The sequence below is a fragment of the Heteronotia binoei genome, chromosome 5 (assembly GCF_032191835.1).
Source record: "Heteronotia binoei isolate CCM8104 ecotype False Entrance Well chromosome 5, APGP_CSIRO_Hbin_v1, whole genome shotgun sequence".
In the NCBI taxonomy this organism is placed as follows: Eukaryota; Metazoa; Chordata; class Lepidosauria; order Squamata; family Gekkonidae; genus Heteronotia; species Heteronotia binoei.
In genome coordinates this window covers 27,176,718-27,204,358 of record NC_083227.1, presented here as the reverse complement: position 1 = coordinate 27,204,358, position 27,641 = coordinate 27,176,718, and the positions used below count along the sequence as shown (strand labels likewise).

At 48.6% G+C, this 27,641-nt stretch overlaps 2 protein-coding genes across 2 annotated transcripts in view; both read right to left on the bottom strand.

Annotated features, from left to right (window-relative positions):
* The window catches only part of LOC132571344 (zinc finger protein 850-like), a 359,929-nt gene extending 335,731 nt beyond the window's left edge, over nt 1-24,198 (bottom strand). Inside the window, exons 1-2 of the mRNA XM_060238150.1 lie at nt 24,162-24,198; nt 21,965-22,050 (exon numbers count right to left, since the gene is read on the bottom strand). Coding sequence (XP_060094133.1) covers nt 21,965-22,027 — 63 coding nt within the window. The 5' untranslated portion in view covers nt 22,028-22,050; nt 24,162-24,198. The remainder of the gene's footprint in view (nt 1-21,964; nt 22,051-24,161) is intronic.
* On the bottom strand, nt 8,188-20,829 carry LOC132570963 (zinc finger protein 345-like). The gene is given in 6 exon segments (XM_060237598.1): nt 8,188-8,237; nt 8,240-10,432; nt 15,033-15,125; nt 16,383-16,509; nt 18,417-18,487; nt 20,763-20,829. Coding segments are annotated over 6 exon segments (2,601 nt in total).
* Nucleotides 24,199-27,641: the final 3,443 nt, after the last annotated feature.

The following is a 27,641-nucleotide window of genomic DNA, read 5'->3' as shown; positions in this document are numbered from 1 at the left end:
GTGAAAAAGCCACATGTGCTTCCTGAGCCACCGTTTGGCTACTCCTGCTCTGCTAGTACACATGTGTATGTGTGTAAAAATATGCAGTTACCAAATACACGTGTTTTGCCCAAGAAATGTTCATTTCCCTATCCAGTGTTGGTCATTGTGAAGGATTATTTAGTTTGCAAACTAGGGATCTACACTAAACCCAGCTCTGGGAGAGTTAAGGCCTCATTAGCTGTAGAATCTCTCAGCTATAGAATCCCTATTAAGTCTGTTGAAGACAAACTCTTTGAGAGAGACTAAGCTCTTACAGTGCAATGTAATCTTATTCATCAGCTGTTAGATATCTGGCCAAATATTGGAGCTCAGATAGAGTAGGAAGGGACCTCCAGGGTCATCTATTCCAACCCCTTGCACAATGCAGGAAACTCACAAATGCCTCCCCCTAAATTCACAGGATCTTCATTGCTGTCAGATGGCCATCTAGCCTCTGTTTAAAAACCTCCACCTCCCAAGGAAGCCTGTTCCCCTGCGGAACTGTTCTAACGGTCAGGAAGTTCTTCCTAAAGTTGAGCCAGAAACTCTTTTGATTTAATTTCAACCCGTTGGTTCTGGTACTACCTTCTGGGGCCACAGAAAACAATTTCGCACCATCCTCTAGATGACAGCCCTTCAAGTACTTGAAGATGGGGATCACATCACCTCTCAGCTGCCTCCTCTCCAGGCTAAACATGCCTGGATGTCAGATCAGATCTTTGGCCAGCAGAACAAACAGATAATTTCTTGGAGTTAACTATGTTATTGGGAAAAAAAATCATAACTCTTCTTTTAAGGAAAGAACTTGATCGATATAAGCAGATGCAAATTAATCCTACAAATACAGAAAAGAGGCATGTGATAAAAATCAGGTCTTATAACAGTTCTCAACCTTAGCTAAATAAGCCAGCATGGCAGTTCTCTAAGGTTAAAGCAAATCAGGTTTTCAGCTGATTGGCAGAATGTTATGTGAAATGGGAAGCCCAGCAAGAGATGTTCACCCAACGTAAGATCTTCTCTGACTGAAGGTTAGCAGCCTGGTGAGTTAACAGCAATTTTGATCAAGACAGCAAAAGAAAGAAGTCATTCTAGTTAAGAACATAAGAGGAGTCATGTTGGATCAGGCCCATGGCCCATCTAGTTCAATGTCTTGTCTAGTCCTATCAGGCCCGAGCAACTGACTATCATCTGTTTCCTTCTCTCTCTCTCTTGCTTCCTTCTGCATCACAGCTTGCTTTGCCAGTCTCTGTCAATTGCACAGCAGAGCAACTGAGGCAAGCCTCTCTTCTGACGGCTGCGCAAAGAAGCTGCGTTTTCCTCGTGTTCCCGGTCGGTGAGCTTCGGGTTTTTACCCTTTTCCCCCCTAGCCTCTGTAAATATTAGCCTGTTTGTTGTTTTCCTTAGAGTAGTAGTTAGTTCTTAGTTAGTTTTAAAAAAAAAAAAGTTGTTTTTTCCAGGTGCGTGTTGCGGCGGGTCGTCCTCCGGGACCTCCCCCCCCCCTGTTGCTCCCTAGCTCTTCCCCTCTCAGAGGACCTTCCCAGCGACCGCTGTCTATGGACAGTCGCTGGGTTTTTTTTTAAGAGGTGCCAGGCCTGCGGGAAGAAGATCGCCCCTCCCGACGGCCATTCCCTGTGTCTTCTCTGCCTGGGTGAAGCGCATCGTGTGGAGGCCTGCCCACACTGCCTCCGCTTCTCCAAACAAACCAGGAAGAACAGGGCGGCAAGGCTCTCGGCCGCACTTACTGCCTCGGCACTTCGTCCTCCGAAACAAACGGCGGGCCCTTCAGCATCGGTACCGAAAATGGCGACCGCCCAACCCCCTACGGGCCCATCGGCCGATGCGCCCTTAGTCGACACGGAAGCTCCGAGGGAGCAGCAGCCCGCGAAACGGTCCCTCGAGCTATCGGTCGAGAGGCCCGTGAAGAAGCGACGGGAGGAAGCGGGGCGCGAATCCTCCAAGAAGGCGAAGAGTAAGGAGAAGCGAAAGCGGCCACGCTCCACTCCACCTTCTCCCGACGTGTCGGCGCCGATCGCCACCGAGAAGGGTCCCTCCCTCTCCGCTCCGCAGCCCCCCGACTCCAGGGGTCGGCGCGTGTCGGTCGCACAGCCCTCCAACGCCAAGGGCTAGCGTCCATCGGCCACGCAGCCCTCCAGCACCAAGGGCTAGTGTCCATCAGCCACGCAGCCCTCCCACTCCAAGGGCTAGCGCTCATCGGCATCGCAGCCCGCCGATCCCCGGGCCCAGCGCTCATCGGCCGCAGCCTCCAACATCGGAAGTGGAGATCGACCTAACCCGTCGATCCCCATCGGTGGCATCTCGTCGGCGGAGCATCGACTCGGCATCGGACGTTGAGACGCTGCCATCGGGCGACGCCTGCAGCGCCCAAGCGCGTGAGACGAAGGGAGCCGTCGTTCAAATCGCGCCGCTTCCCACCGATACCCCCCTGGGAGCAGCATAGATGGCAGTCGACATATCCCTGCTGCCCGCAGTACCACTGGTACCAGCCACCGGAACACCAGGAATGGGAGCATCGGTCCGATATGTCCTCGTTCTCCAGGACATCGCACCAACCCAGGCAACCATCGGCATCGGTCTCGATCCCACCGGAGCGACGCGTCGCACCGACAGAGCCCCCACACCGACCACCGACGCCGATCCAGCTGCCGCGGAGGGCCAACACCACCCCTGTCGGGACACTCGGACCACGGAGAGTCCTCGCCATCAGGGTCGGAGAGCAACGGGGAGAGAACCTGGGAACCCTCGCCGGATCCCAACACAGCAGAGGACCTTCCAGTCTCACCCTCTGAAGACCTGCGGTCCTATGCAGAGATGGTTAAGAGAATGGCAGCCACCATCTCCCTACCCATCTCACAGCCCAAGCCGGTTGTGGACGATAGTGTCTTTGATATCGTCCAGCGAGACACCTCCGCAGCCGTAGCCTTGCCTATGACCAGGGTCATGTTACAGGCACTCAAGGACCCATGGAAGAAGCCATCCTCAGCACCGGTGTCCTTGAGGAAGCTGGACCATATGTACAAGGTCCAGGAGACGGGGGCTGAGTTTTTATTCACGCACCCAACACCAAACTCAGCCATCGTCTCGTCTTCCTCGAGGTCGCGCAGGGTGCATTCTGCCCCCCCTGACAAGGAGGGGAAGAAATTAGACTCCATGGGCAGGAAGATCTACTCGGCGGGATCCCTGGGCGCCAAGGTGTCGAACTATACGGCCTGCATGGCAAGATATCAATACGCCATGTGGGAACAGCTGTCCCCCCTCCTGTCCTCCCTACCCGAGGACAAGAAAACGACTGCCAAGAGACTGCAACAGGAAGGCCTGAAGGTAGCCAAGCAGCAATTAACAGCAGCAAAACACCTGGTGGACGTGTTTGCCTCGAACATCATGTCTGCCGTCTCCATCCGCAGGCACTCCTGGCTGAGATCCACCGCCCTGCAGTAGGACACCAGGGCGCTCATCGAGGACTTGCCCTTTGAAGGGGACGGGCTCTTTAGTTCCACCACAGATAACGCCCTGCAGGAACTAGATAAGAACTTAAAGATCTCCAAGAGCCTGGGGGTGCAGGCACCCTCCAGACAACCCAGAGCCAGGCAGTGGAGCCAACAGTGGCGCCCACGCCCCTCGCAGCCCGACAAGCAGGCCTACTCGGGCAACAACAGAGGTCGCTACAACACCCAGCCTTCAGGCAAACCTAAGGGTGCCCGCCCCTCCAAGCAGGGACTTTGACTTTTCTGTCCCACGCATCGTCGCCCCCACCCACCTCACCATCCACCTCCGCCCTTTCCTGCCTGCCTGGGAGCGGGTCTCCTCAGACAGGTGGGCTCTCTCCATCATCAAAGAGGGCTACAAAATAGACTTTGCTCAGATTCCAAACCAGTCCGTAGTGATTACCACTCCTCCCTCCCCACCTCTGCTGGCAGAGGTGGCCACCCTCCTACAGAAACAAGCCATAGAGAAAGTACCACCAGGGGACAGAACCGGTGGGTTCTATTCCCGCTACTTCCTGGTCCCCAAGAGGGATGGAGGGCTGAGACCCATCATGGACCTTCGGAATCTGAACAAATTCATCCTGTACCAGAAGTTCAGGATGTCCACACTGCAATCCATCCTGCCCCTCATCAACCAAGGGGATTGGATGGCCACCCTGGATCTCAAGGATGCCTATTTCCACATCAGCATCCACCCAGAGTTCAGAAGGTTTCTAAGGTTTGCGGTAGGCCCACAGCACTTCCAGTTCACGGCCCTACCATTCGGACTCTCCACAGCACCCAGGGTGTTTACAAAAATGATGAGCGTAGTGGCTGCCCACCTCCGGCTGCAAGGGGTGATAGTCTTCCCATATATAGACGACTGGCTCCTGGTAGCCAGCTCAAGGGAAAGTCTGTCTGCCCACATCACAACCACGCTACGCCTTCTCGATGCCCTGGGTCTGCAGGTCAACCTAGAGAAATCAAAACTCACCCCATCAAGGACAGTGCAGTTCATAGGGGCAGTACTGGACACAAACCTACACCGAGCGTTCCTGCCTGCCCAAAGGGCAGAGGACATCACCAACACTGTACAGCTGCTCCAGAGACAAGGGTGGGGCACAGTAAAACAGCTTCAGCGGATGCTGGGGCTGATGGCGGCGACGACAAGCGTGCTTCTCTTCGCGAAACTGAGGATGAGAGACCTGCAGCTATGGTTTCTCCGTCAGTTCTGCCCAACCAAGGACTCACCTCGAAAGAGGTTCACTATTCCTCCTACGATGCTCCAATCACTCCAGTGGTGGGAGTCGAAGGACAATATCTGCCAAGGAGCGCCCTTCCACCTCCTGGCCCCCACAGTGACCATCACCACGGAAGCCTCCCAGTGGGGTTGGGGCGCCCACATGGACGGACTGTGCGTGGGGGGCCAGTGGCCTCCCAAACTGGCCTTGCACCACATAAATTACCTGGAACTGCTGGCGGTCCACTTTGCCCTTCGTTCTTTCCGCCCGAAGCTGGCGGGAAGGACGGTGGCACTGCTCACAGACAACACCACCGCCCTGGCGTACATCAACAGACAGGGTGGGACGGTGTCCTGTCGCCTCTGTGCACTGGCGATGGATTTGTGGACGGAATGCATCCAGCACAACGTCTTTGTGAAGGCCGCACATCTCCCAGGGGTCCTCAATATACAGGCGGACTCCCTGAGCAGAGGGGGGGGCTCACCACACGAGTGGGAACTCCAGTGGCGTTTCCTGCAACCAGTTTTCCAGCTTTGGGGATACCCACAGCTGGATGCCTTCGCCACAGCAGACAACAAGAAGTGCCCCATGTTCTGCTCCAGAGGGGGTGCCGACCCAGCATCCCTGGGGGACGGGCTTCTCATCCCCTGGGAGGGCCGTTTCCTCTACCTGTTCCCGCCCCTCCCCCTATTGACGAAAGTAATCAACAAGATAGCAACGGAGAGGCCACGTTGCATCCTGGTGACCCCCTGGTGGCCTCGCCAGAACTGGTTCTCCTCCCTACTACACCTGTCGGGGGGGAACTTTTACCACTTCCCAGCAGAACCAGACCTCCTGTCATCTCAGGGGGGCCTGGTGCTACACCACAACGTACCACACCTGAAACTGACGGCGTGGCTCATAGACCCCTAGAGTTCTCGGGCAGGGTCCAGGAGGTTCTACTGAATAGCAGAAAACCCTCCACCAGGGCATCCTACGATAGGAAGTGGAGGAAGTTCTCGAACTTTATGGCTAACCGGCCAGGCACACCAAAGGAGGCAGGCCTGCCGGCAATCTTTGACTTTTTGCTGTCCCTAGTCGACGCAGGCTTGGTCTTCTCCTCCATTAAGGTCTACCTGGCAGCCATATCTGCCTTTCACGAACCTGTGGGCGGATACTCAGTTTTCGCCCACCCCCAGTCCAAAAAGTTTATGAGGGGGCTATTTAGACTGCATCCACCATCTAAGCCTCCCACTCAGTTGTGGGACTTGACACTAGTCCTAGACATGCTAACCAGGCGTCCCTTCGAGCCTATGGCCACATGCTCCCTGCAGCTCCTGTCCTGGAAGACTGCCTTTTTGGTGGCCATCACCTCCGCTCGTCGTGTAGGGGAGCTCACGGCGATGCGTTGTGACTACCCTTACCTAGCCTTTAGAGAATCTGGTGTCTCCCTGGCCCCAGATATCAACTTCCTCCCTAAGGTACCCTCCCAATTCCACCTTAATCTAGAGGTTTGGCTACCCGCCTTTTTCCCCAACCCCTCCTCGGACGAGGAGCGGAGATTGCACTCCTTAGACGTCAGGCGTGCCCTACTTTTTTACCTAAAGCGCTCTAAGGCCTTCCGCAGGGACCAGCAGCTGTTCGTCTCATACACTGCGCCCAGACTGGGCTCCAAGATCTCCTCACAGAGATTCTCGAAGTGGCTGACGGAGACCATCAAGATCTGCTACCTCCTAGCAAAGAGGCCGCTGCCGGGACCTGTTCGTGGGCACTCCACAAGAGCAATGGCGACATCGGTGGCGTTCCTGAAGGGCGTGCCCTTGGCGGATGTCTGCAAAGCTGCTACCTGGTCTTCCCCGCATGCCTTCATGAAGCACTACGCGCTGGACGTGCATGCTCAACAGAGGACTTGGTTGGGGACTGCGGTTCTACAATCTGTTGTCTCCGGTTGACCATCTTCCCACCTCCAGGTATGCCTTGCTTGCTAATCTCCCACAAGTGTGATGCACAGAGACCACGAAGAAGATAGACAGGTTGCTTACCTGTAACTGTAGATCTTTGAGTGGTCATCTGTGCATTCACACTACCCGCCCTCCTTCCCCACTGCTGACGGTCTCCCTTCAATAGGGGCTTTTCAGCGGTCATGAAGGAACTGGCGGGATTACCGCGATGGCGCCGTTGGGTGTGCGCAATGGGACGCCTGCGCATGCCCAGTGGCGCCGACCGTGGAAAATTCCCGGGCTTTCTTACAGATACCGATCGGGGACCAGTGCAGGCGCAGTATCCCACAAGTGTGAATGCACAGATGACCACTCGAAGATCTACAGTTACATGTAAGCAACCTGTCTTTTCCTTCTCTCTCTTGCTTCCTTCTGCATCGCAGCTTGCTTTGCCAGTCTCTGTCAATTGCACAGCAGAGCAACTGAGGCAAGCCTCTCTTCCTTCTATTGTCTGAGACTCCTCCCCCTCCTGGTCCCCTGGGGAAGGGAGGCAAGAGCCAGAGCTTCCTTTGCCCAGTTCCCTGGATCCCATGGGAGAAATACAAAGAAAGCACCTTTGAGACAAAACGAGTGCTGATGTTTTAAGCATGTTTTATTTAAAGTTAATTTTTTTAAAAAAAAAAATCTGTTTGTCTGCGTCTTTTATAAAGTTTATATCTCTGCTACCTAATCTAAAATAGGAACACACAAGGCCCAGCCTGACAAGGTCTCATTTATGTCAGATCCATCCCTCATAACAAGAGTTCAATATCCCTTCCACTCCACCATCTGGAGATCAGGTGTAATTCCAAAAGAATTCCAGGCCCCAGTTTGAGCTTGGGACAGAAAGGAGTCTCATAGAAGTCACAGGTCTTTCTGCGGTTTCAACCCTGTCCTCTAGCACTGAACGGGAGGATGGGGGGTGTCAAGGGGCTGCAGGAAGGGGGTTTGGCTATACCCCTTTCTGTCATTCAGAGATGTCAGCAGGAATCTTTGCTGGTTGGTGGGTTTTGCTGTAGATCTAAGGACTTTAACCCGTTCACTGGACAACCTGGACCTTGCAGAATGGGACATGTTCCCCTCCCCCCATGGAATGTCAATGAGGAGTGAACCATTGAGGCCAGTATTGTAGCTAAGGTGGATTGCAGGTTCTGAAACTCTGGCTGTTAATTTCTAAAGTCTTATACGATAAAAGTTTTCCCACACTTCAGAGATTTCTGTAGTTTCATCCCTGAGTATATCCTTTGACAGAAAACAAGGACTGTAAACATACAGAAAACTTTGTCATACTCCAGGAATGTATGTGGTTTCTCAGCTCTAGGAATTCTTTGATTGACAAGATTTCACCCTGACTGAAGCATTTTCCCACACTCCAGGCGTTTATGCGGCTTCTTCCCTATGTGAATTCTCTGATGGTAAGTAAGGTTTCTATTCCTACAGAAGCTTTTTCCACACTTCATGAATTCCTTGATGGTCAAGAAGTGTTCACCTTTGAGCGAAGCTTTTCCCACACTCTAGGCATTTATATGGTTTCTCCCCGTGTGAGTTCTTTGGTGGGAAGTAAGCTGTCCGCTCCGTCTGAAACTTTTCCCACAATGCAGGCATCCATATGGTTTCTCCCCTGTGTGAATTTTTTGATGGGAAGTAAATTCAGAATGCCTACTGAAACTTTTCCCACATTCCATGCATTTGTATGGTTTCTCCCCTGTGTGAATTCTTTGATGGTAAGCAAGACTTCCAGACTGACTGAAGCTTTTCCCACACTCCATACATTTATATGGTTTCTCCCCTGTGTGAATTCTTTGGTGGACAATGAGCTGTGAACTCTGAGGGAAGCTTTTCCCACACTCCAAGCATGTATATGGCTTCTCCCCTGTGTGAATTCTGTGATGGTAAGTGAGGTTTCTATTCTTTCGGAAGCTTTTCCCACACTCTGGGCATTTATATGGTTTCTCCCCTGTGTGGATCCTTTGATGGGAAGTAAGTTTTTCACCCACCATGAAGCTTTCCCCACACTCCAGGCATTTATAAGGTTTCTCCCCTGTGTGAATTCTTTCATGGGAAGTAAGGGTTCCCCTCCATCTGAAGCTTTTTCCACATTGCAGGCATCTATATGGCTTCTCTCCTGTGTGAATACTTTGATGGCGACCAAGGCTAGCCCTCCATCTGAAGCTTTTTCCACATTGTAAGCATCTATAAGGCTTCTCCCCTGTGTGAATACTTTGATGACGAGCAAGGCTTCCTCTCAGTCTATAGCTTTTCCCACATTGCAGGCATCTATATGGCTTCTCTCCTGTGTGAATACTTTGATGGCGACCAAGGCTAGCCCTCCATCTGAAGCTTTTTCCACATTGTAAGCATCTATAAGGCTTCTCCCCTGTGTGAATACTTTGATGACAAGCAAGGCTTCCTCTCCGTCTATAGCTTTTCCCACATTGCAGGCATCTATATGGCTTCTCCCCTGTGTGAATTCGTTGATGCATAGAAAGCTTGGCTTTTACACTAAAGCTTTTCCCACATTCCATGCTTTTGTGTGGTTTCTCCCCTGTGTGAGTTCTTTGATGGGAAGCTAGTATTCCACTGTGACTGAAGCTTTTCTTGCACTCCATGCATTTATATGATTTCTGCTCTCTGTGAATTCTTTGATGGGAAGCAAGACTTCCACTCTGACTGAAGCTTTCCCCACACTCTAAACATTTATATGGCTTCTCCCCTGTGTGAATTTTTTGATGGTGACTAAGGCTGTCCCTCAGACTGAAGCCTTTTCCACATTGCAGGCTTCTATACGGCGTCTCTCCCATGTGAATTCTTTGATGGTGAGCAAGGTTTCCTCTCCGACTAAAGGTTTTCCCACATTCCATGCATTTATGCAGTTTCTCCCCTGTGTGAATTCTTTGATGGCGAGCAAGGTTTCCTCTACGACTAAAGGTTTTTCCACATTCCATGCATTTATGCAGTTTCTCCCTTATGTGAATTCTTTGATGGCGAGCAAGGTTTCCTCTCCAACTAAAGGTTTTCCCACATTCCATGCATTTATACAGCTTCTCATCTGTGTGAATTCTTTGATGGCGAGCAAGGTTTCCTCTTCGACTAAAGGACTTCCCACATTCCATGCATTTATACCGTTTCTCCCCTATGTGAATTCTTTGATGGCGAGCAAGGTTTCCTCTCCAACTAAAGGTTTTCCCACATTCCATGCATTTATACAGCTTCTCATCTGTGTGAATTCTTTGATGGCGAGCAAGGTTTCCTCTTCGACTAAAGGACTTCCCACATTCCATGCATTTATACCGTTTCTCCCCTATGTGAATTTTTTGATGGGAAGCAAGGTGTCCACTCTCACTGAAACTTTTTCTGCAATCAAGGCATTGAAAAGATTTTTCCCCCTTAAGAATTCTTTGATGGGAAGTTAACATATATTTTTGCCTAAAGCTTTTACCACACTCCAGACATTTATATATTTTCCTCTTGCCGTATGAGTTTTGGCAAATATTAACCATTTCCCTGCTTGCAGTACACATATTCCTCTTCATTCCTTTGCATATTTTTTCCAGTAGAGAGTCACCCCCTTGTAGAAGACCAGAAGTGTTTATCCCTTTATATGGATGCTTTCCCTCCTCATTCCTCAATGCATTGCTATATTCAAGTTTGTCTTTCACATCTGAATATGCATCCTTTTTCTGTATCCTGAGACGCTCAGATGGTTCATCTGCTAATTTGAACACGCCTCCTGCAGAAAGAAAGGAAAAAAGTATTTGACAATGACCTTGTGTGATGATGAACAAGGCAGCTGGGGTGATTTTAATCTGAACACCTGATCTGGAACCAATAATTTAATTTGGCCTTTATATTTATGCATTACAGAGGTAAGTGTGGAGACACTGGGTGCATTCTTACATACTGGATTTTCTTATGCTCAGATGAGAGAGTCTTAGCAGGGGTGTCATACATGAAGCCCGAGGGACGGATCAGGCCCCTGGAGGCGTCCTATCAGGCCCACAAGCAACTGACTGTCATCTGCTTCCTTGTCCCTCTCTCTTGCTTCCTTCTGCATCACAACTTGTTTTGCCAGGCTTGCTGAATCATACAGGAGCTATGGAGCAAAGCCTACATTTTCTCCATTGGTTGAGGCTTCTTCCTTGGAGAGGAAGTGGGGGAGGGAGAGCTTGCTTTGCCAAGCTCTCTCAATCGCACAGCAGAGCTACTGAGCCAAGCCTCTCTTCCTTTTATTGGCCAAGGTTCATTAGAGCAAGAGATGTCAGATACCAGAGACTGTTAAATAACTAAAATACATTGCAAGAATGCTCAGGACTTAAGCATGTTTTATTTTAAGTTTTTTTTTTTAAAAAAAAACCCTTTGTGTTGTGTCCTTTATAAAGTTTATATCTCCACTACCTGGCATTACATTTTATGACACACATGGCCCAGCCCGACAAGGTCTCATTTACGTCAGATGCAGCCCTCGTGACGGATGAGTTCAACACCCCTGTCTTATAGTGTTCAATTATGGCTTTTTTGGTGTCTCCATTGTATGCTAGATTCTGTATCATAACACAACAAAAAATGCAAGCTAGTGACCAATTTACTAAGAAGTATACTTCTTAGTAAATTGGTCACTAGCTTGCATTTTTTTGTTGTGTTATCCATTATAGTGACTTCTCTCGGATTGTATTATATTAGATTCTGTATCATAAACAGTCTTCTTTCTGAAACTGCTGTCATTTTGGTTTCTGCCCTTGAAAAAAGCCTCCTTCTCTGGCTCCTGCACTGTGGAGAATCCCTCTAACAAGTCAGGTTCCAAGAACTTTCCCCTACTTCCAAATTGGCAGCTATAAAGGGGGGGATTCTGATATTATTAAGGAAAGTCTGTTTCAGGCAAGCAGACTGTTAACCTCTCAGAGGTCTCGGGTGGTAGGTCTGGGAAACAAGAAAGGGGGCTGGAGTGGGATAACGGCAGGATGCAGGGGAACTCCTTGCTGAGATCTTGCCACTTGCCACTGGTGAAAACAGCACTTCACCATCCTCTCTTCTCTCATGATAAAGGAACAATGGTCCCAACCCCACCCCGCCCCCCTCCCACACACAAAGGCTTTAGACCTGGTAACCACCTCCCTTTTTCTTTAGCAAATAAAGATGGGAAGAAAGCTAGAATGGAAGAAACTAAAGGATCAAGTTGACATTCCACAAAGAGATGCAGCTGTCAGTCTTGCGCCAACATTGAGGGGAGAAGCACTCCTGCCTCCCTCAAGGGTGTTCCCTTGCTGGGCTGGGAATCCTAGGCTGCGAAGAAGGAATTCTATTCAGTCTTCATTGCCAGGGGGCCAAATTAGGCCCTCAGAAGGCTCTTATTAGGCCCCCAGGCAACTGGCTGACATCTGCTTCCTTCTCTCTCTCTCTCTTGCTTCCTTCTGCATAACAGCTTGCTTTGCCAGGCTTGCTCAGTCACACAGGAGCTACAAAGCAAAACCTCGATTTTCTCCATTGGTTGAGGCTCCTCCCTTGGGGAAGAAGTGGAGGAGGGAGAACTTGCTTTGCCAGGCTCTCTCAATTGCCCAGCAGAGCTACTGGGCCAAGCCTCCCTTCCTTTTATTGGCTGAGGCTCCTCCCCCAGCTGGTTCCCTGGGAAGGAAGGAAAGAGTGTGAGCAAAAAGCCCCCTACTTTTCATACACATGGACATTGTGATCACCAGTACGGTTGCTAGGCCACCTGGAGGTACAACTCACACACATCTGCCAAGAAATGTGGGTTTTTGTCTACCTGAATATAAGGGACTTATTTGAGCACTAATAACGTTGCAGCAAGCACTCAGCGTCTCTGGAAGAGTGCTGACCAGGAGGAAAGATGCGTTTCCAATTGCTCCGTGTGATAGCCATCTCAGCCATTGCAGCGGGAGAAGGTGCGCTGTCAGGGACTGTCCAGACAAGCCGTTTCCAGCCCCTGACCATGGAATCCCTATGAGAAGGCTAACACCACTAGCCACTATCGTTCTGCCTCACAAAACTCCATGATAGCAAAGCAGGATGTTCACGTACACAATAGGTGTCACCTGTGCATAAGGCAATCAAACTCACCCCAGGAGGGGAATCTGCCACACTGCCTCAGCCTTTGTTCATCGGAACTAAGACAAAAGATGGCACCAGCAGAGGAATAAAGAAGAGGAAGAACAGCATCATACAGAGCCAAGTGTCTTTGTATAGATTGGGTGCCACCTTAGGTAGCAATTTGGCCATCTATTGACACCTTTTTAGTATGTTTAATAGCTTTCAGTTACCCCCACCCCAGGAATGTCACACATTCTTTCCTTTGATGGTCACCTTGGAGCCTCCCACCTTGGCCAACTTTGTTGCCTGGAAGTCCAATCAGATAACTAAGGCCAAGTCTGCTCATTGGTTAGCTAATAGCATCCAACCAGGGGGTGCCAATTAACTGGCTGCATAAGTCCAGCCCTTATAGTCACTGCAAAGCCGCCCCTTTTTCTGAGGTCATGCACCAGCTGACCACCTGTCATCCGCCCCTGTACCTCCGATCCCCTAAGGGCTCAGGGGACGCCTTATAACCTCTGACCCAACTTTTTACACGTGTGCATCTAGCAGTATCCCTTTTCCACTGTTTAGTTACACCCCCGATTCTTGGCCAGTTGAAGGTCACCATCCCCCTAGTCCTCATTTTTCAGCCATTGGAGACTTCCTTGAAGACTACGATTGGTAATTATCACCCTGTTTGTTCATCCCAGTGTTATCTCTGCATTTCTCTCTATTTTTATTAGGACTGTATGTGTGTTGCATAAATTCATGACCTTGTGTGTGTGTGTGTGTGTTCTATATTTTTCTGCAATAGTTTTAAGCAATAATTTCTGGAAGTGGAATCCTGTATACATAGATTCTAGATCCTTTTAAGCCAAAGGTGCCCACCTGTCAATTCCCCAACCTCTTTTGAGGGCATTTTGGCTTACAAGAGGCAGAGCTTCCTTTGCCCAGTTCCCTGGATCCCATGGGAGAAATATAAAGAAAGCATCTTTAAAACCAATGAGTGCAGGCGTTTTAAGCATGTTTTAAGTTTTTAAAAAAAGTATATTTGTGTTTGTCTGTGTTTTTAATAAAATCTATATCTCTGCTACCAAACTTAAATAGGTATACACATGACCTGACAGGGCATGGCTTGGCCCAACCCAACAAGGCCTGGCCCGACATGGTCTCATTTATGTCAGATCCGGCCCTCATAACAAACGAGTCCAATATCTCTGATTTAGAGTAATTCAGTCCCTGACATCTCTCACTGTCGCTTGACCTCACAGCAGTGTTCGACAGTTGATCGTGATCTTTTGGCCCACTGACTTGCCAACAAAGGAGTTCACAGAGTTGTCCTGAAGTGGCTTTCCTCATTTCTCCAGGGTCAGGGACGGAGGATGGTGTTCAGGGAAAGAGTTTCCTCTAGGTGCCCCTCGATGTGCCAACCCCCCCATGTGCCTGACTTAGAAGCCTGTTCTGTGAGAGGGGGGTGTTCACATGAGAGCTGCTTTGGGCCACATCCAGTGTTCCCTCTAAGCTACAGAGTCTTGTGAACATAAATTCTACTTTGTGAGCTACTGGCATTAAAGTTGTGAGCTACTGCATATATTAGTGTGCTCTGGGTTCATCCTTCTTGTGCTAAGACAAAAATGTGCAAGCTGGAGGCTAAAAAAATCTATGAGCTAGCTCATGCTAACTCAGCTTAGAGGGAACACTGGCCAAATTTCTGTGGGAATAGCACATGCTTTGCATTGTAAGGAACAGCAACCCAGGATCAAGATCAGCTATAGCCAGTTAAAGGAATCTCAGGAAACACCCAGGCCTGAAAGACTCAGCCTATCAGAGAGGACTATACTGAGCTAGACTTGGCATGTGACCTGAGTTGGTAGAAAGAAGTCACCTGTTTTCATAGGTTCAAGATCTACAGGCACCATTTCAGCATTCACAACTCAGCCAAGCTCTTTCGAGGGGAAACTCAAACTGTGAGGAGAAAGAAGGCTGGGGAAATCCACCAGCCCTGAGGAAAGAAATGGCGGGAACACACCATTTCATGAAAGATATGGTCTTTCTTATGAAACACCCAGGCCTGAAAGACTCAGCCTCTCAGAGAGGACTATACTTAGCTAGACTTGGCATAAATGATCTGAGTTGGAAGAAAGAAGTCACCTATTTTCATAGGTTCCAGATCTACAGGCATCATTTCAGCATCCACAACTCAGCCAGACTCTTTCAAGGGGAAACTCAAACTGTGAGGAGAAAGATGCCCTTGGGAAGGAAAGGATGGGAACCCACCATCCCATGAAAAATATCTAAGCAGCTACCTGTCAATCCCTCCTCTTCATCAGCGATCTCAAGAAACAGCTCTTCCTCTTCTTCCAGCCAGGATATGAGATCAGGTTTGGCAATCTGAGGTCCTTTTTATCAGGAAAAGACACACACAGTTATAATTTATGCGCATGGACGTCAGTTTAGCAGTTCCATGCCAGGTATACCCAACAGGAAAGTCATAGGGGTGGGGGTGGAGTACAGCATGGAGCAAGAACAACCTGTCTGGCACTGCGATTTCTATAGCTGCTCTCTGCCAAGCTGGGAGGGAAATTGCCAGTCGAGAACTAACTGAAGTGGCAGAGAATTTAACAGAGTCCCCTCCACAGCCACATCTGAACCCAGGTTAAGGACAGGCTCAGACTCAAGCAAGAAGCCCCTGCTTTAGACCACCCCACCTTCTCCACACCAAGCATCCCTTGGCCCCTCAGAACCCCTGCCACATCAGAGGAAGAGGAAAAAGGTATTGGATTAATATCCTGCCCTTCACTCTGAATCTCAGAGCGGCTCACAATCTCCTTTGCCTTCCTCCCCCACAACAGACACCCTGTGAGGTAGGTGGGGCTGAGAGAGCGCTGACAGAAATTGCCCTTTCAAGAACAGCTCTGCGAGAGCTATGGCTCACCCAAGGTCATTCCAGCAGCTGCAAGTGGAGGAGTGGGGAATCAAACCTGGTTCTCCCAGATAAGAGTCCCTGCACTTAACTGCTACACCAAACTGACTCTCTCCCAAACTGGCTTTCTCTAGATAACACATGACTGCCAATAGAGAATGCATGAATAACAGAAATTAGGCTTGATCTAAGGACAGCGATTGCCCACAGACAATACATGATTGCCAGTATAGAATGCAAGATTGCTCATAAGGAATAATGGATATCACATTTGGCCATAGGGAATAATGGAGAGCAGGCTTGCCTTAAGGACAGTGATTGCCCATAGAAAAAGAAGATCTTGGATTTATACCCTGCCTTTCATTCTGAATCTTAGAGCAGCTTACACCTTTACCTTCCTCCATCCACAACAGACACCCTGTGAGGTTGGTGGGGCTGAGAGAGCTCTCACAGCAGCTAACCTTTCAAGGACAACTCCTGTGAGAGCTATGGCTGACCCAAGGCCATTCCAGCAGCTGCAAGTGGAAGAGCAGGGAATCAAACCTAGTTCTCCCAGGTAAGAGTCTGCACACTTAACCGCTACACCAAGCTGGCTCTCTGGTCGTGGAAGGGAGCTGAGATCAGCCACTCAGACCAGGGCAGACTCCTTGACCGCGTCTTTCCTTATTGACGACCACCTTAAAGTCACTTCTCACAGTAAAAAGAAGTCAGCAGAGAACAAAAAGATTCTCACCCAGAGAGGTCACATTCCCAAAATTCTCCAGCATGACTTCCTTGTAGAGAGTTCTCTGGGTTGGGCTCAGCAGGGTCCACTCCCCCAAGGTGAAATACACAGCCACAGCTTCAAAGGACATCCCACCCTGATAGAAGAAGAAAGCATTTATTTACAGGAAAAGCTGTTCCATGGGGAGAAGCCAATGAAAGAGTTAATCAATAATGGAACAGAAAAAAGAGGGAAAAGCCACATATGATTTCAATTATCTGTATGCATGTTAACCTATGTATTTTTAGGTGGTTTCATCAGAGCCGTGACAAGTGTAGGGATATGAAAGAAACAGACTGTGTTATAGTTCCTGGGAGTGGCCAGAAATGAGGGAAGTGGAACACACATTTTCTGTTTCTCCTCAGCTGGAGTCTGAGCAGAATGAGAGAATGCTGAGACTGAGAGAGCTCTGTAAATTAGTTATTACCACAAAGTTTAAAGTTTATCCAACTCTCCAAATACTAGGACTGGAGGGCATCCAATGAAGCTGACTGGCACTAGGTTCCAGGCGGACAAAAGGAAATACCACTTTACACAGAGAGTGATTAAAATGTGAAATTTGCTGCCAGAAGATGGAGTGATGGACACAGGAAAAAAAACAGCTTGAAAAAGAGATTAGGAGGATTCAGGGAGAAGTCTATCGAGGCCTACTAGCCATCTTGACTGAGGGGAACTTCCACATTCAGAGGCAGTCAACCTCTGAACCAGAGCCAGGAGGTAACATCAGGGAAAGGCCTTAGCCACCTCTCTGCCCTGTTGTTGGCCCCCCAAAAGAACTGAGCAGACACTGAGTCAGACAAGATGCTGGACTAGACAGACTACTGCTCTGGTCCAGCAGGGCTCTTCTGATGTTCTTATTAAGGCCTCAGCCTCTCTGCCCTGTTGTTGGCCCTCCCAAAGAATTGGGTGGACACTGAGTCAGACAGGATACTGGGCTAAAGAGACTACTGGTCTGATTCAGCCATCTTAGGCTTCTTGTCTGTTCGTCTTTCTGGATGTCAGCCAAGTTTCTCTCTACGCTTAAAGATGGGGGGTGGGCTTTCCCCCCTTTTTAAAAGCTCAGGATTCCTTTTGATGAAACAGCACCCTGGCCTGAGGTATCGATTAAGGAGGTCATTTGCCTTATTGAGGGATTAAAATTAGGAAAAGCACCAGGCTCTGAGTATTAGGAAACTTGCCTAATACTCTAATAAAGGTAAAGGTAGTCCCCTGTGCAAGCACCAGTTGTTTCTGACTCTGGGGTGATGTCACATCACGTTTTCACAACAGACTTTTTAACGGCTACCTGGGATCGAACTCAGGTCATGAGCAGAGGGCTCCGAATGCAGTACTGCAGTACTTTACGGGGCTCTCTACCAGTTTTATAAAAGGCTCCTAGGGGTTATTCAACTTTTATATTTGGGTCTGACTGCCCAAGTATGATGTGGGTACAATGGGAGTTTAACAAATACATTTAATTTGGAAAAGGGAGTTCCTCAGGGATGCTTGCTGGCATCTTGTTTAATTTATATTTAAATGATGTAGCATCCATTTTTTATGATTACTGCCCTCCCCCCAAATTAGCTGAGATCGGTGTACCAATTTTGCTTTATGCAGATGATGCTGTGACTTTGTTCCAAACCAGGATCAAACTAAAAAGGGCCTTGTAATCTTCCTCCAGTTATTGTAGAGAAAGCTTGTTGATTAACATTGTTTATTATTTATTTTAAAAGATATAAAAAGAAAACAACAATAATTACACATTATTTCCAGAATAGGCAACATATTCTCTAGTACAGATGACATAACCATTGAGTACATAATATGAAGAAGCTGTTCCATACAGATCAGGAAAGTATAATTGTCTTATGTATTACGTTTGTTTATTGACTCCATGTACAGAGTGTCCACACCAATTCTATCTAAAACTGGGTACCATTTTGCGTAAAACTTCTGCGCTGCCTTTATAGGATCATGAGAATCTAAATCTGCAGTAAGTTTCTCCAGTGCAATGTACTCCCATACTTCGAGCAGCCAACATTCCATACTCGGAACCTGAGGCGATTTCCAGTTGTGTGCAATAGTAGTTTTGGCTGCTGTTATGAGGGAGATAAGTAGCAAGATTTTGGATGGTAAAGCATCAACTCTTTGCCAGTTATTTAGAAGAATTATGTCAATTTGCCTGGGTACCAATACCCCAGAAATTTGCTCAATTTGGGGCAGAACCTTGCTCCTGAAGCTTGGTGATTATTGACGTAAAATCTAAACTCTTAGCTTTCACAAATGAGTTTGACACCCCTGCCTTAGACCAGGACATCTCACCCTCTGCCCCTCCCACCTCTTTGCCCATTTCAGCATCTCCTCCATCCTTCCCCCACCAGCCCTTCCCTCCCTCCTGTATCTGCTTCCTCCTTCTCTCCCCCAGCCTTACCCACAACCCCCACTCGGAGAAATACAAAGAAAACACCTTTAACACCAACAAGTGTTAATGTTTTAAGCATGTTTTATTTTAAGGTTTTTTTTAAAAAAATCTTTAGTCGTGTTTGTTTGTGTCCTTTAAAAAGTTTATGTCTCTGCTACCTAATATTAAATAGGTACACACATAGAATCATAGAGTTGGAAGGGACCTCCAGGGTCATCTAGTCCAACCCCCTGTGAGGAAAAAGCCCCCTACTTTTCATACATATGGACATCGTGATCACCAGTATGGTTGCCAGGGTGCCTGGAGTTTTGACTCTCACACATCTGCTCTAAGAAGTGGACTTTGCTTACCGTTTCTAAGGCTTATGTGGATACTATCAGCCTCAGCTTTGCAGCAGCATTCTACAAATGAGCTGCCAGCTACTCCTTGTGTGCCCAGTCTTGGCCACTGCAGTGGCAGAAGCCACACCACCATGAACTGTACAGGCAAGCAGTTTCTAGCCTGTTTTCCATGAACCAAGGGCTAACACCACTCGTAGCCATCTTCCTGCCAGACTGGACTTCATTCCTTCATAGTGGAAGGCTCACGTACACACCCTGTGTCACCCTTGGCTCGCAAGCAACCCATCTGCCCCATGAATGGATTAACAGCTCAACTAATGTTCCTGATTGCCGGGCAATACCCTAAACAAGAACTCCTGCCCAGAAGATGATGAGAAAAGAGGAAGAACTTCTCCTCCATCAACCAAGTCTTTTGTCTTACCCGGGTGATACCTAGGTCAATATTTGATTCCCTATTGTCACCTTCCCAGATAAGCCCACTTAACCTTAAGTATCCAGCCATTCCCATTCTTACCCCAGTCTAACACCTTGGAGCCGCCTCAGGCCATATTGTAACTTGGAGATTTCCAGGTTCACGGGACTAAGGTGAAGTTCATTGGTCAAAGCAAACACCCAATTGGATGTCACCAAAGGACTCACCATTGGCTCTGCTAATGTCCAGCCTTCATGGTCATCACAGAGCCTCCCATCTCTCCTCCCCGTCACCTCCCATCCCCTAAGGGGCCTAAGGGAGCCTATTTAACCTCTGACCCAACTCCACTCATGTGTGCTTCTATTCAGCAACCCACCTTCCGCTGCATAGATCCATCCCCGATTCCTGATCAGTTTCGGGTCCTCCCCCATTCCCTCAACTGTCGCCACCGGAGCCTTCCTTGAAGTCTGCGAGAGGTAAATATTACCCTGTCTGTCTACCCTTATATGTTCCCCTATCAATCTATCTGTGTTTCTTAGACCTGTGTGAATGTGTGATTGTTTGTATTTTTATCTTGTGTGGAAGAACTATTATTCTAAATAAATTACAATTGGTTTTTATTAAATTAGAGTCCTTTTTATTGAGCAATTACCCTCTGGATGGTTGAGCCTGGTATAAATTGGTAAAAAGATTCCTAGTGAGCCAGGTGCCCACCTAACTAATTCCCCAACCTCATTTTGAGGGCATTTTGGCTAACACCCCTGCACAATGCAGGAAACCCACAAATACCTACCTCAGATGCTGTCAGATGGCCATCTAGCCTCTGTTTAAAAAACTCCAAGGAAGGAGAGCCCACCACCTCCCAAGGAAGCCTGTTCCACTGAGGAACCGCTCTAATAGTCAGGAAGTTCTTCCTATTGTTGAGCAAAAAACTCTTTTGATTTAATTTCAACCCATTGGTTCTGGTCCTACCTTCCGGAGCCACAGAAAACAATTCAACATCATCCTCTATATCAGAGGCCCCCAACCTTTTCTATCCCAGGGACCGGCCCCAGAGATGGCTGGCCCACCACGGCCCCAGAGCCAGCGGCCGCCCCGCGCCGTGCCTCCTCCCCCCCCGTTTCCTCCTCCCTCCTCTGCCCCGCCCCCACGCAGCCTCACCACCTCCTGTTTTTACCACTTTAAGGCCACTTTACCACTGTAAGGTGAAGCGCCTTCCAGATTGACCTCCTCCCCTCCGCCGTTGATCAGGTCGCTCGCCATGGTTTTCCCCGCTGATTGGATCAGCTGATCAGCAGGGGGCAGGGGAGGCCAGCCTGGAAAGCTCTTCATGGCACCTTTCCCAGCCTTAAACGGTGGACGGCGAGGCTGTGCGGGGGGGAAGGGGGGTGCGGCTGCGTAGCCCACTTAGAAACAGGCCACGGACCGGGACCGGTCCGGGACCTGGGGACCCCTGCTCTATACGACAGTCCTTCAAGTACTTGAAGATGGTGATCATATCACCTCTCAGCCACCTCCTCTCCAGGCTAACGTATTTTATATTAATACGGATTCTGTGAATTTAAGGGGTGGTGGTATTTGTGAATTTCCTGCATTATGCAGGGGGTTGGACTAATGACCCTGGAGGTCCTTTCCAACTTTATGATTCTATGACATTGCCTGGACTGACATGGCCCGGCCCAGCTCGACAAGGTCTCATTTATGTCAGATCCGGCCCTCATAACAAATGAGTTCGACACCCCTGGCTTGTACCCTAAAAATCTTGGAGGTCTTGAAGGGGTGGAGAGAGCTGTCCAAGAGACTTCTTCCACTTTCTCCCAAAAGACTAGAACTTGAGGGCACCCAATGAAATTGATGGGCAGGAGGTTTAGAACAGACAATAGGAAATACTTCCTTTTACAATAGTCCCTGCTTGGGCTTCTCTGCACACATTATGCTAGAGAGGAGGGGGGTGACTATTTTCCTGCCTCCCCAGCAGGCAGCCTCAGCATCTTCCAGCACTAGAACCAAGAGCAAGGAGCCCGACCCTCTGAGCCTTGCAACAGAAAAGGAAGAAGAAGAAGAGGAAGAAGATATGATGCTATTGGATTTATATCCCGCCATCCACTCTGAGCCTCAGAGCGGTCACAATCTCCTTTACTTCCCCCCTCCCCACAACAGACACCCCGTGAGGTGGGTGCGGCTGAGAGAGCTCTTGCAACAGCTGCCCTTGCAAGGACAGCTCTGCAAGAGCTATGGCTGACCCAAGGCCATTCCAGCAGGTGCAAGTGGAGGAGTGGGGAATCAAACCTGATTCTCCCAGATAAGAGTCCGCATGCTTAACCACTACACCAAACTGGTGTACATCCATGCTATCCTTTACGCATCTCTCCAGTGGGCCCTCCCCCTTCCCGTATACCTGAGCTGGCTTCATGGTGGCTCTTTCCCCTTCAACACACAGAGGAGATGGTAGAGAAGGCATCAAGGGTGTCTTTCTGACAGAGCCTGGGAGGGAGAGAGGTGGACAGAAAGTCTGGGACTTTTCATTCAAATGCAAAACAACAATTTAATTAAAAATTTAAAAATTATTTTTGTGTGTGTGTGTGTGTTTCTGGAAGTCATGGTTGACAGTTCTGAGAGGTGGCTTGGTCTTGCCTGCCTCTGCACTCCAGCTGTGGTATTCCTTGGAAGTCTCCCATCCAAGCACTTGCCAGGGTCAGCCCCGCTTAGGTTCCACATCAGGCTTGCCTGGGCTATCCAAGTCAGGGCAAATTTTCAGTTTTTAGGAGACAAATAAGAGGATGGCCATGATCAGGCCTGGAGCTGGGGGTTCTGCCACCACAGGCAGACCACCGATCCCTGTCTGGGCAAGATCAGAATGGCAGCGGGCTCTGACCGAGCTCTCTTGTCAGTCCCCCAGACTTCTTCAAGGCTTCCTAAGCCTCGGGATGCCTCGGTGAGGTTTAAATGGCAGCAGGCACACTCAGAGTTGGGCTCTGAGCGCACTCACTGGCACAGCCCCTCAACTTCGCCGAGGCTTCCTAAGCGTTGGGAAGCCTCAGTGTGGTCGGGAAGGCAGCGGGCGTGCTCAGAGCTGGGCTTTGAGCTCGCTCACTGTCACGCCCCCGACTTTGTCAAGGCTTCCCAAGCTTCGGGAAGCCTCAGTGAGGTCGGGAGGGCAGTGGGCACAGCACAGGAGGGGGGCCACGTTGTGGACCCCTAGACCAGGTGGCGCTCTAGTCGGTCACCTACTTGGCGTACTCCCTCGCGCCGGCCCATAGAGGATTATAACATTATGCACAGAGTGGAGACACATGACAAAGAATTTCTCTCTCTCTCCCTCAAAATACAAGAAATGGAGGGCATCCAACAAACCTGATGGGCAATAAATTCAGGATAGACAAAAGAAAAAAAATATTTTTACATAGCAAGTGATTAAAACGTGGGATTCGCTGCCGCAGGATGTAGTGATGGCCCCAGGACTTTAAAAAGCATTAGACAGATTCATGGATGAGAGAGGTCTAACCAGTGGCGGACTGGCCAGGGTGACAGCTTGCCCGATGGCAAGTGGGCCCCTGATGAAGTGGGCCCCCTTAAACATTAGACAATATGCTAAAAATGGTAAAGCTTGAAAATATAACAGACGTTCCAATATTTTTACTGTAATACAACTAAAATTTACGTTGTATTTAGGGTTGCCAGCCTCCAGGTGGGGCCTGGGGATCTCCCGCTTTTACAACTGATCTCCAGCTGGCAGAGATCAGCTCCCCTGGAGAAAATGCAATCTGTATTTACATTAAATATCTACTGCATACTGCCAGTAAAATGTACAATATATGTACACTGTAATTACTAAAAATACATATACATTTATTTCACAAAAGTTTTGTGTACCTTTTTTCCACATGACTTTTTTGAAAATTTATTTCTTATAAAAATCAAATGATTTTTGTGGGTGGACCCCCTTTGTCTCCTAGCAAGCAATATTTTTAGACCCAGTCCGCCACTGGGTCTATCGGTCAGCGTCTCTCCTGTTCCTGCCGCATCCATCCTCCCCCCACCCCCATCTCACCCTCCGCCCCTCCCACCTCTTTCCCCTTTTCAGCATCTCCTCCATCCTTCCCCCACCAGCACTTCCCTCCCTCCTGTATCTGCTCCCTCCTTCTCTCCCCCAACCTTACCTACAACCAATATTCCCTCTAAGCTGCAGAGTCTTGTGAGCAAAAATTCTACTTTGTGAGCTACCGAATCAATTAGTGTGCTCTGGAGGGTCATCCTTCCTGAGCTAAGACAAAAACGTGTGAGCTGGAGGCTAAAAATCTGCAAGCTAACTCACCCAAACTCCGCTTAGAGGGAACACACCCATCACTTCTCTCCCATTGATTCTCCTTCGTAAAGGTACCCTTGGAACCTGCAGTCGCCTGAGGGGCAGCCAAGGTGCAGGGTTCGGGTCTTGCTCTCAAGTCCGCTGCAGGGACTTCCTGGGCGGCTCTGCACAAAGGCGCCCAGGATTTCTCACTTATCCATGGGAAGAGGGCAGTGGAGAAGGGCTCTCTCTCACCTCTTCCTGCACCCCCTCTCTTCCACCCCCCACAAGCCCCTGTGAGCTCACTCACCGGCTAGATTTGAGTCCAGCAAGATTTGGGGGGGATGAGCTCTGAGGGTCTCAACTCTGCAGGCATCTTGAAGCTCCCCCAATTCCCTCTCGACCATTCACAAAAAAGCCCGGGAAATGGGGCTTCCGGCGGACAGGAAATGCCTCCCCCAGCCCATGCTGACCCTCATATGCCTGTCTAGGACTGTGGACTCTTTAACCCTTGGAGAGCATTTCACCGGTTCAAGAAACCTAGGACAGAAAATGCAAACAGAACGCTTGAGGAAATGACAGATAAATGTTAACACAGCCTCAAATAAGAACATAAGAGTAGCCAGAGCTTTTTTGGTAGGAAAAAGCTCAGCAGGAACTCATTTACATATTAGGCCACACACCCCTGGCATCACCATTGTTTTGCATAAGACTTTTGTGTAGAAAAGAAGAGCCCCATGGCGCAGAGTGTTAAAGCTGCAGTACTGCAGTCCTAAGCTCTGCTCACGACCTGAGTTCGATCCCCGGTGGAAGCTGGGTTCAGGTAGCTGGCTCATGGTTGACTCAACCTTCCATCCTTCCGAGGTCGGTCAAATTAGTACCCAGTTTGCTGGAGGGGAAAGTGTAGATGACTGGGGAAGGCAATGGCAAACCACCCCGTTAAAAAGTCTGTTGTGAAAGCAAAGTCACCCCAGGGTCGGAAATGACTGGTGCTTGCACAGGGGACCTTTCCTTTCCTTTGTGTAGAAAAAGCCCAGCAAAACCTCATTTGCATATTAGGCCACACCCCTTGACACCAAGCCAGCTGGAACTGCATTCCTGCTTAAAAAAAAAAAAAGCCCTGCTGGATCAGGCCAGAGGTCCATCTAGTCCAGCATCCTATCTCACAAACAGGGTTCCCATTGCCTGTGTTGAAAAATCCTGGAGACTTTGCGGGTTGGAGCCAGGAGAGGGCATGCCCTGGACCCATCTTCCATTATATTCTAGTGTATTTTTTTTTTGTAATGGCAAACTGAAATGTTTATAATGTATGCTACATGTTAAAAAGTGAATTAGGTAACAAGAACACTTCTGGGAAAATAGTTCTCAATTTAACCCAGACTTTAAGAAACCAGAAAGCAATTAACAGACTGCTTTTATTACCCTGCAACACCTTCTTCAGTTCTGACATGCAGATGCTATCCAGACCAAATGTCCTTTCAGTTTATTCATTTCACTGTTTTGCTATTGGATTTGAACAAAGCAGGACTCAAGTTTCACCAATTGGATTATAACTCTGTACCATTTTGCATGCTTAACCACTGCCCACCAGCTATATGAAACTCGGCTCCCTGTACACCATTCCTTCATCTGATGAAACATGCCTGCATACGAAAGCTTACATTCTGAATAAAACATGGTTGGTCTTAAAGGTGCTACTGGGCTCCAACTTCAATATACAAGTTTACTTATTACTTGTCCCCCCAGAAACCGTAATACGATCAGTTCAATGTTTTGCTTTTGACAAGGCATAGAATAACATTATAAACAAAAGTTAACCTATTATTGGCTTCATCTGTTGAATCTCTAAGAGCTGCACAACCATTTTAAACGCAGAAATCCCTGTATGTATTTGTATTTGGAGTGGGAGGGAGTGGTATAGTAATGCTTAGCATAACAGACTAGGACTGGGTAGATCCTGGTTATGACTGTCAATTGTTGGGGAAAATGTCTTGCCCCTTTAATAGAGCCTCGGGAACGAGCTCCTTTGAGAAATCAGTGAACTTCCAGCATTCTGTAGCGTCAGGCATGTAAGTCGTAGAGCCAGTGTGGTGTGGCGGTTAAGTGTGTGGATTCTTATCTTGGAGAACCAGGTTCGATTCCCCACTCCTCCACTTGCAGCTGCTGGAATGGCCTTGGGTCAGCCATAGCTCTCGTGGGAGTTGTCCTTGAAAGGGCAGCTGCTGTAAGAGCTCTCCCAGCCCCACCCACACAGGGTGTCTGTTGTGGGGGAAGAAGATAAAGGAGATTGTAAGCCGCTCTGAGACTCTGATTCAGAGAGAAGGGCAGGGTATAAATCTGCAGTCTTCTTCTTTGTTTCAGGTACCCTTTAGGTAGCATATTAGGCCACACCCAGTGATGCCAAGCCAGCCAGGCTTCTACTTTCCTTGAAGCTTTTTCCACACTCCAGCCATTTATACAATTTTACCCCCACGTGAGTTTTTTGATGGGAAGTAAGAAGAGCCCTGTAAACTCTTGAAGGATTGGCTACATAAGAGGGGTATGGCCTAATATGCAAAGGAGTCCCTGCTACAAAAAAAAAAAGCCTGATATATGTTTAACTGTTGTAAACCACCTCAAGTCCCCTGTGGGGAGTTAGTGCAGAGGATAAAATAAGTAATTACCCATGATCTATTGAAGCAGTCAAAGGATGCTCTCCTCTCCCCACTTTACATGCATGATAATGGAAAGTTACGGTAATCTGCTGTGGATTGTTGTGTTGGTAACAGCCTCCCCAGAACCCCAGATACCTGTGGATCAATTCTCCATTATACCCTAGGGCAGGGGTGGCCAACGTCCCCAGATATTTCTTGAATTGGACTTGGCAACCCTACTCTCAGCTCTTCCTGCAACCCCCCCCCCCTTTATTCTCTTTTACATTACAACGTTGATGTTACAGCCTCTTGAGATACTATGCCCTGCATTTAAACCCACAACTAACGAAGCCAGAATAACACCCAGATTTATGGCACTTCACACCTATGACATGTCTGCTTTTTATCACCCTCCACTGCTGTTACAGCCCAGTTAACAATACTAACAAACAAGCTCAGACCCCAATTTGTGATTCTTTTAATCTGCTAAAAACATTCCCATGACTCTACACACCAACTCACTGCCCACTTTCTTTATATTTAAAGACGGCTCGCCATTCCAATTTTGTTTGATGAAGTCTGCTTAAGAGCATACGAAAGCTTACATTCTGAACAAAACTGAGTTGGTCTTAAAGGTGCACCTTGACTCCTGCTTTGTTCTATTGCGGCACACACCCCTTCTGCCCCCCCCCCCCAAGCCCCTGTGAGTTCACCAGCCAGATCTGAGTCCAGCGGCAACTTAGAAAACAGCAAGATTTTTTTTGGGGGGGGGGGGATAAACTCTGAACATCCAACCTCTGCAACCCTCTTTGACCAACCCTCCCAGCCATTCAAGTAAAAAGCCCAAGAAATGAAGCTTGGAGGCTGGCGGGAAATGCCTTTCCCTATGCTGAACCACACCACACCCCCCATGTCTCCCTAGGACTGCAGCTCTCTCTCTTTAACTCTAGCAGAGCATTAGTTCCGAGGATATGTCTTAGAGGGTGGTATCAGCAAAAATTTCCCATTCGTTTTCGTTCGTTTCTTTGCAGTTCGCCTTCACCGTCTTGAGATTCAAGGCTAACCATGCAGTTGAAAAAGATGCCATAAATGAGAACGGGGTTAACACACAACATGGACTCCACGCAAATGTCACAGGGCGTTACTGTTTCTTGCTT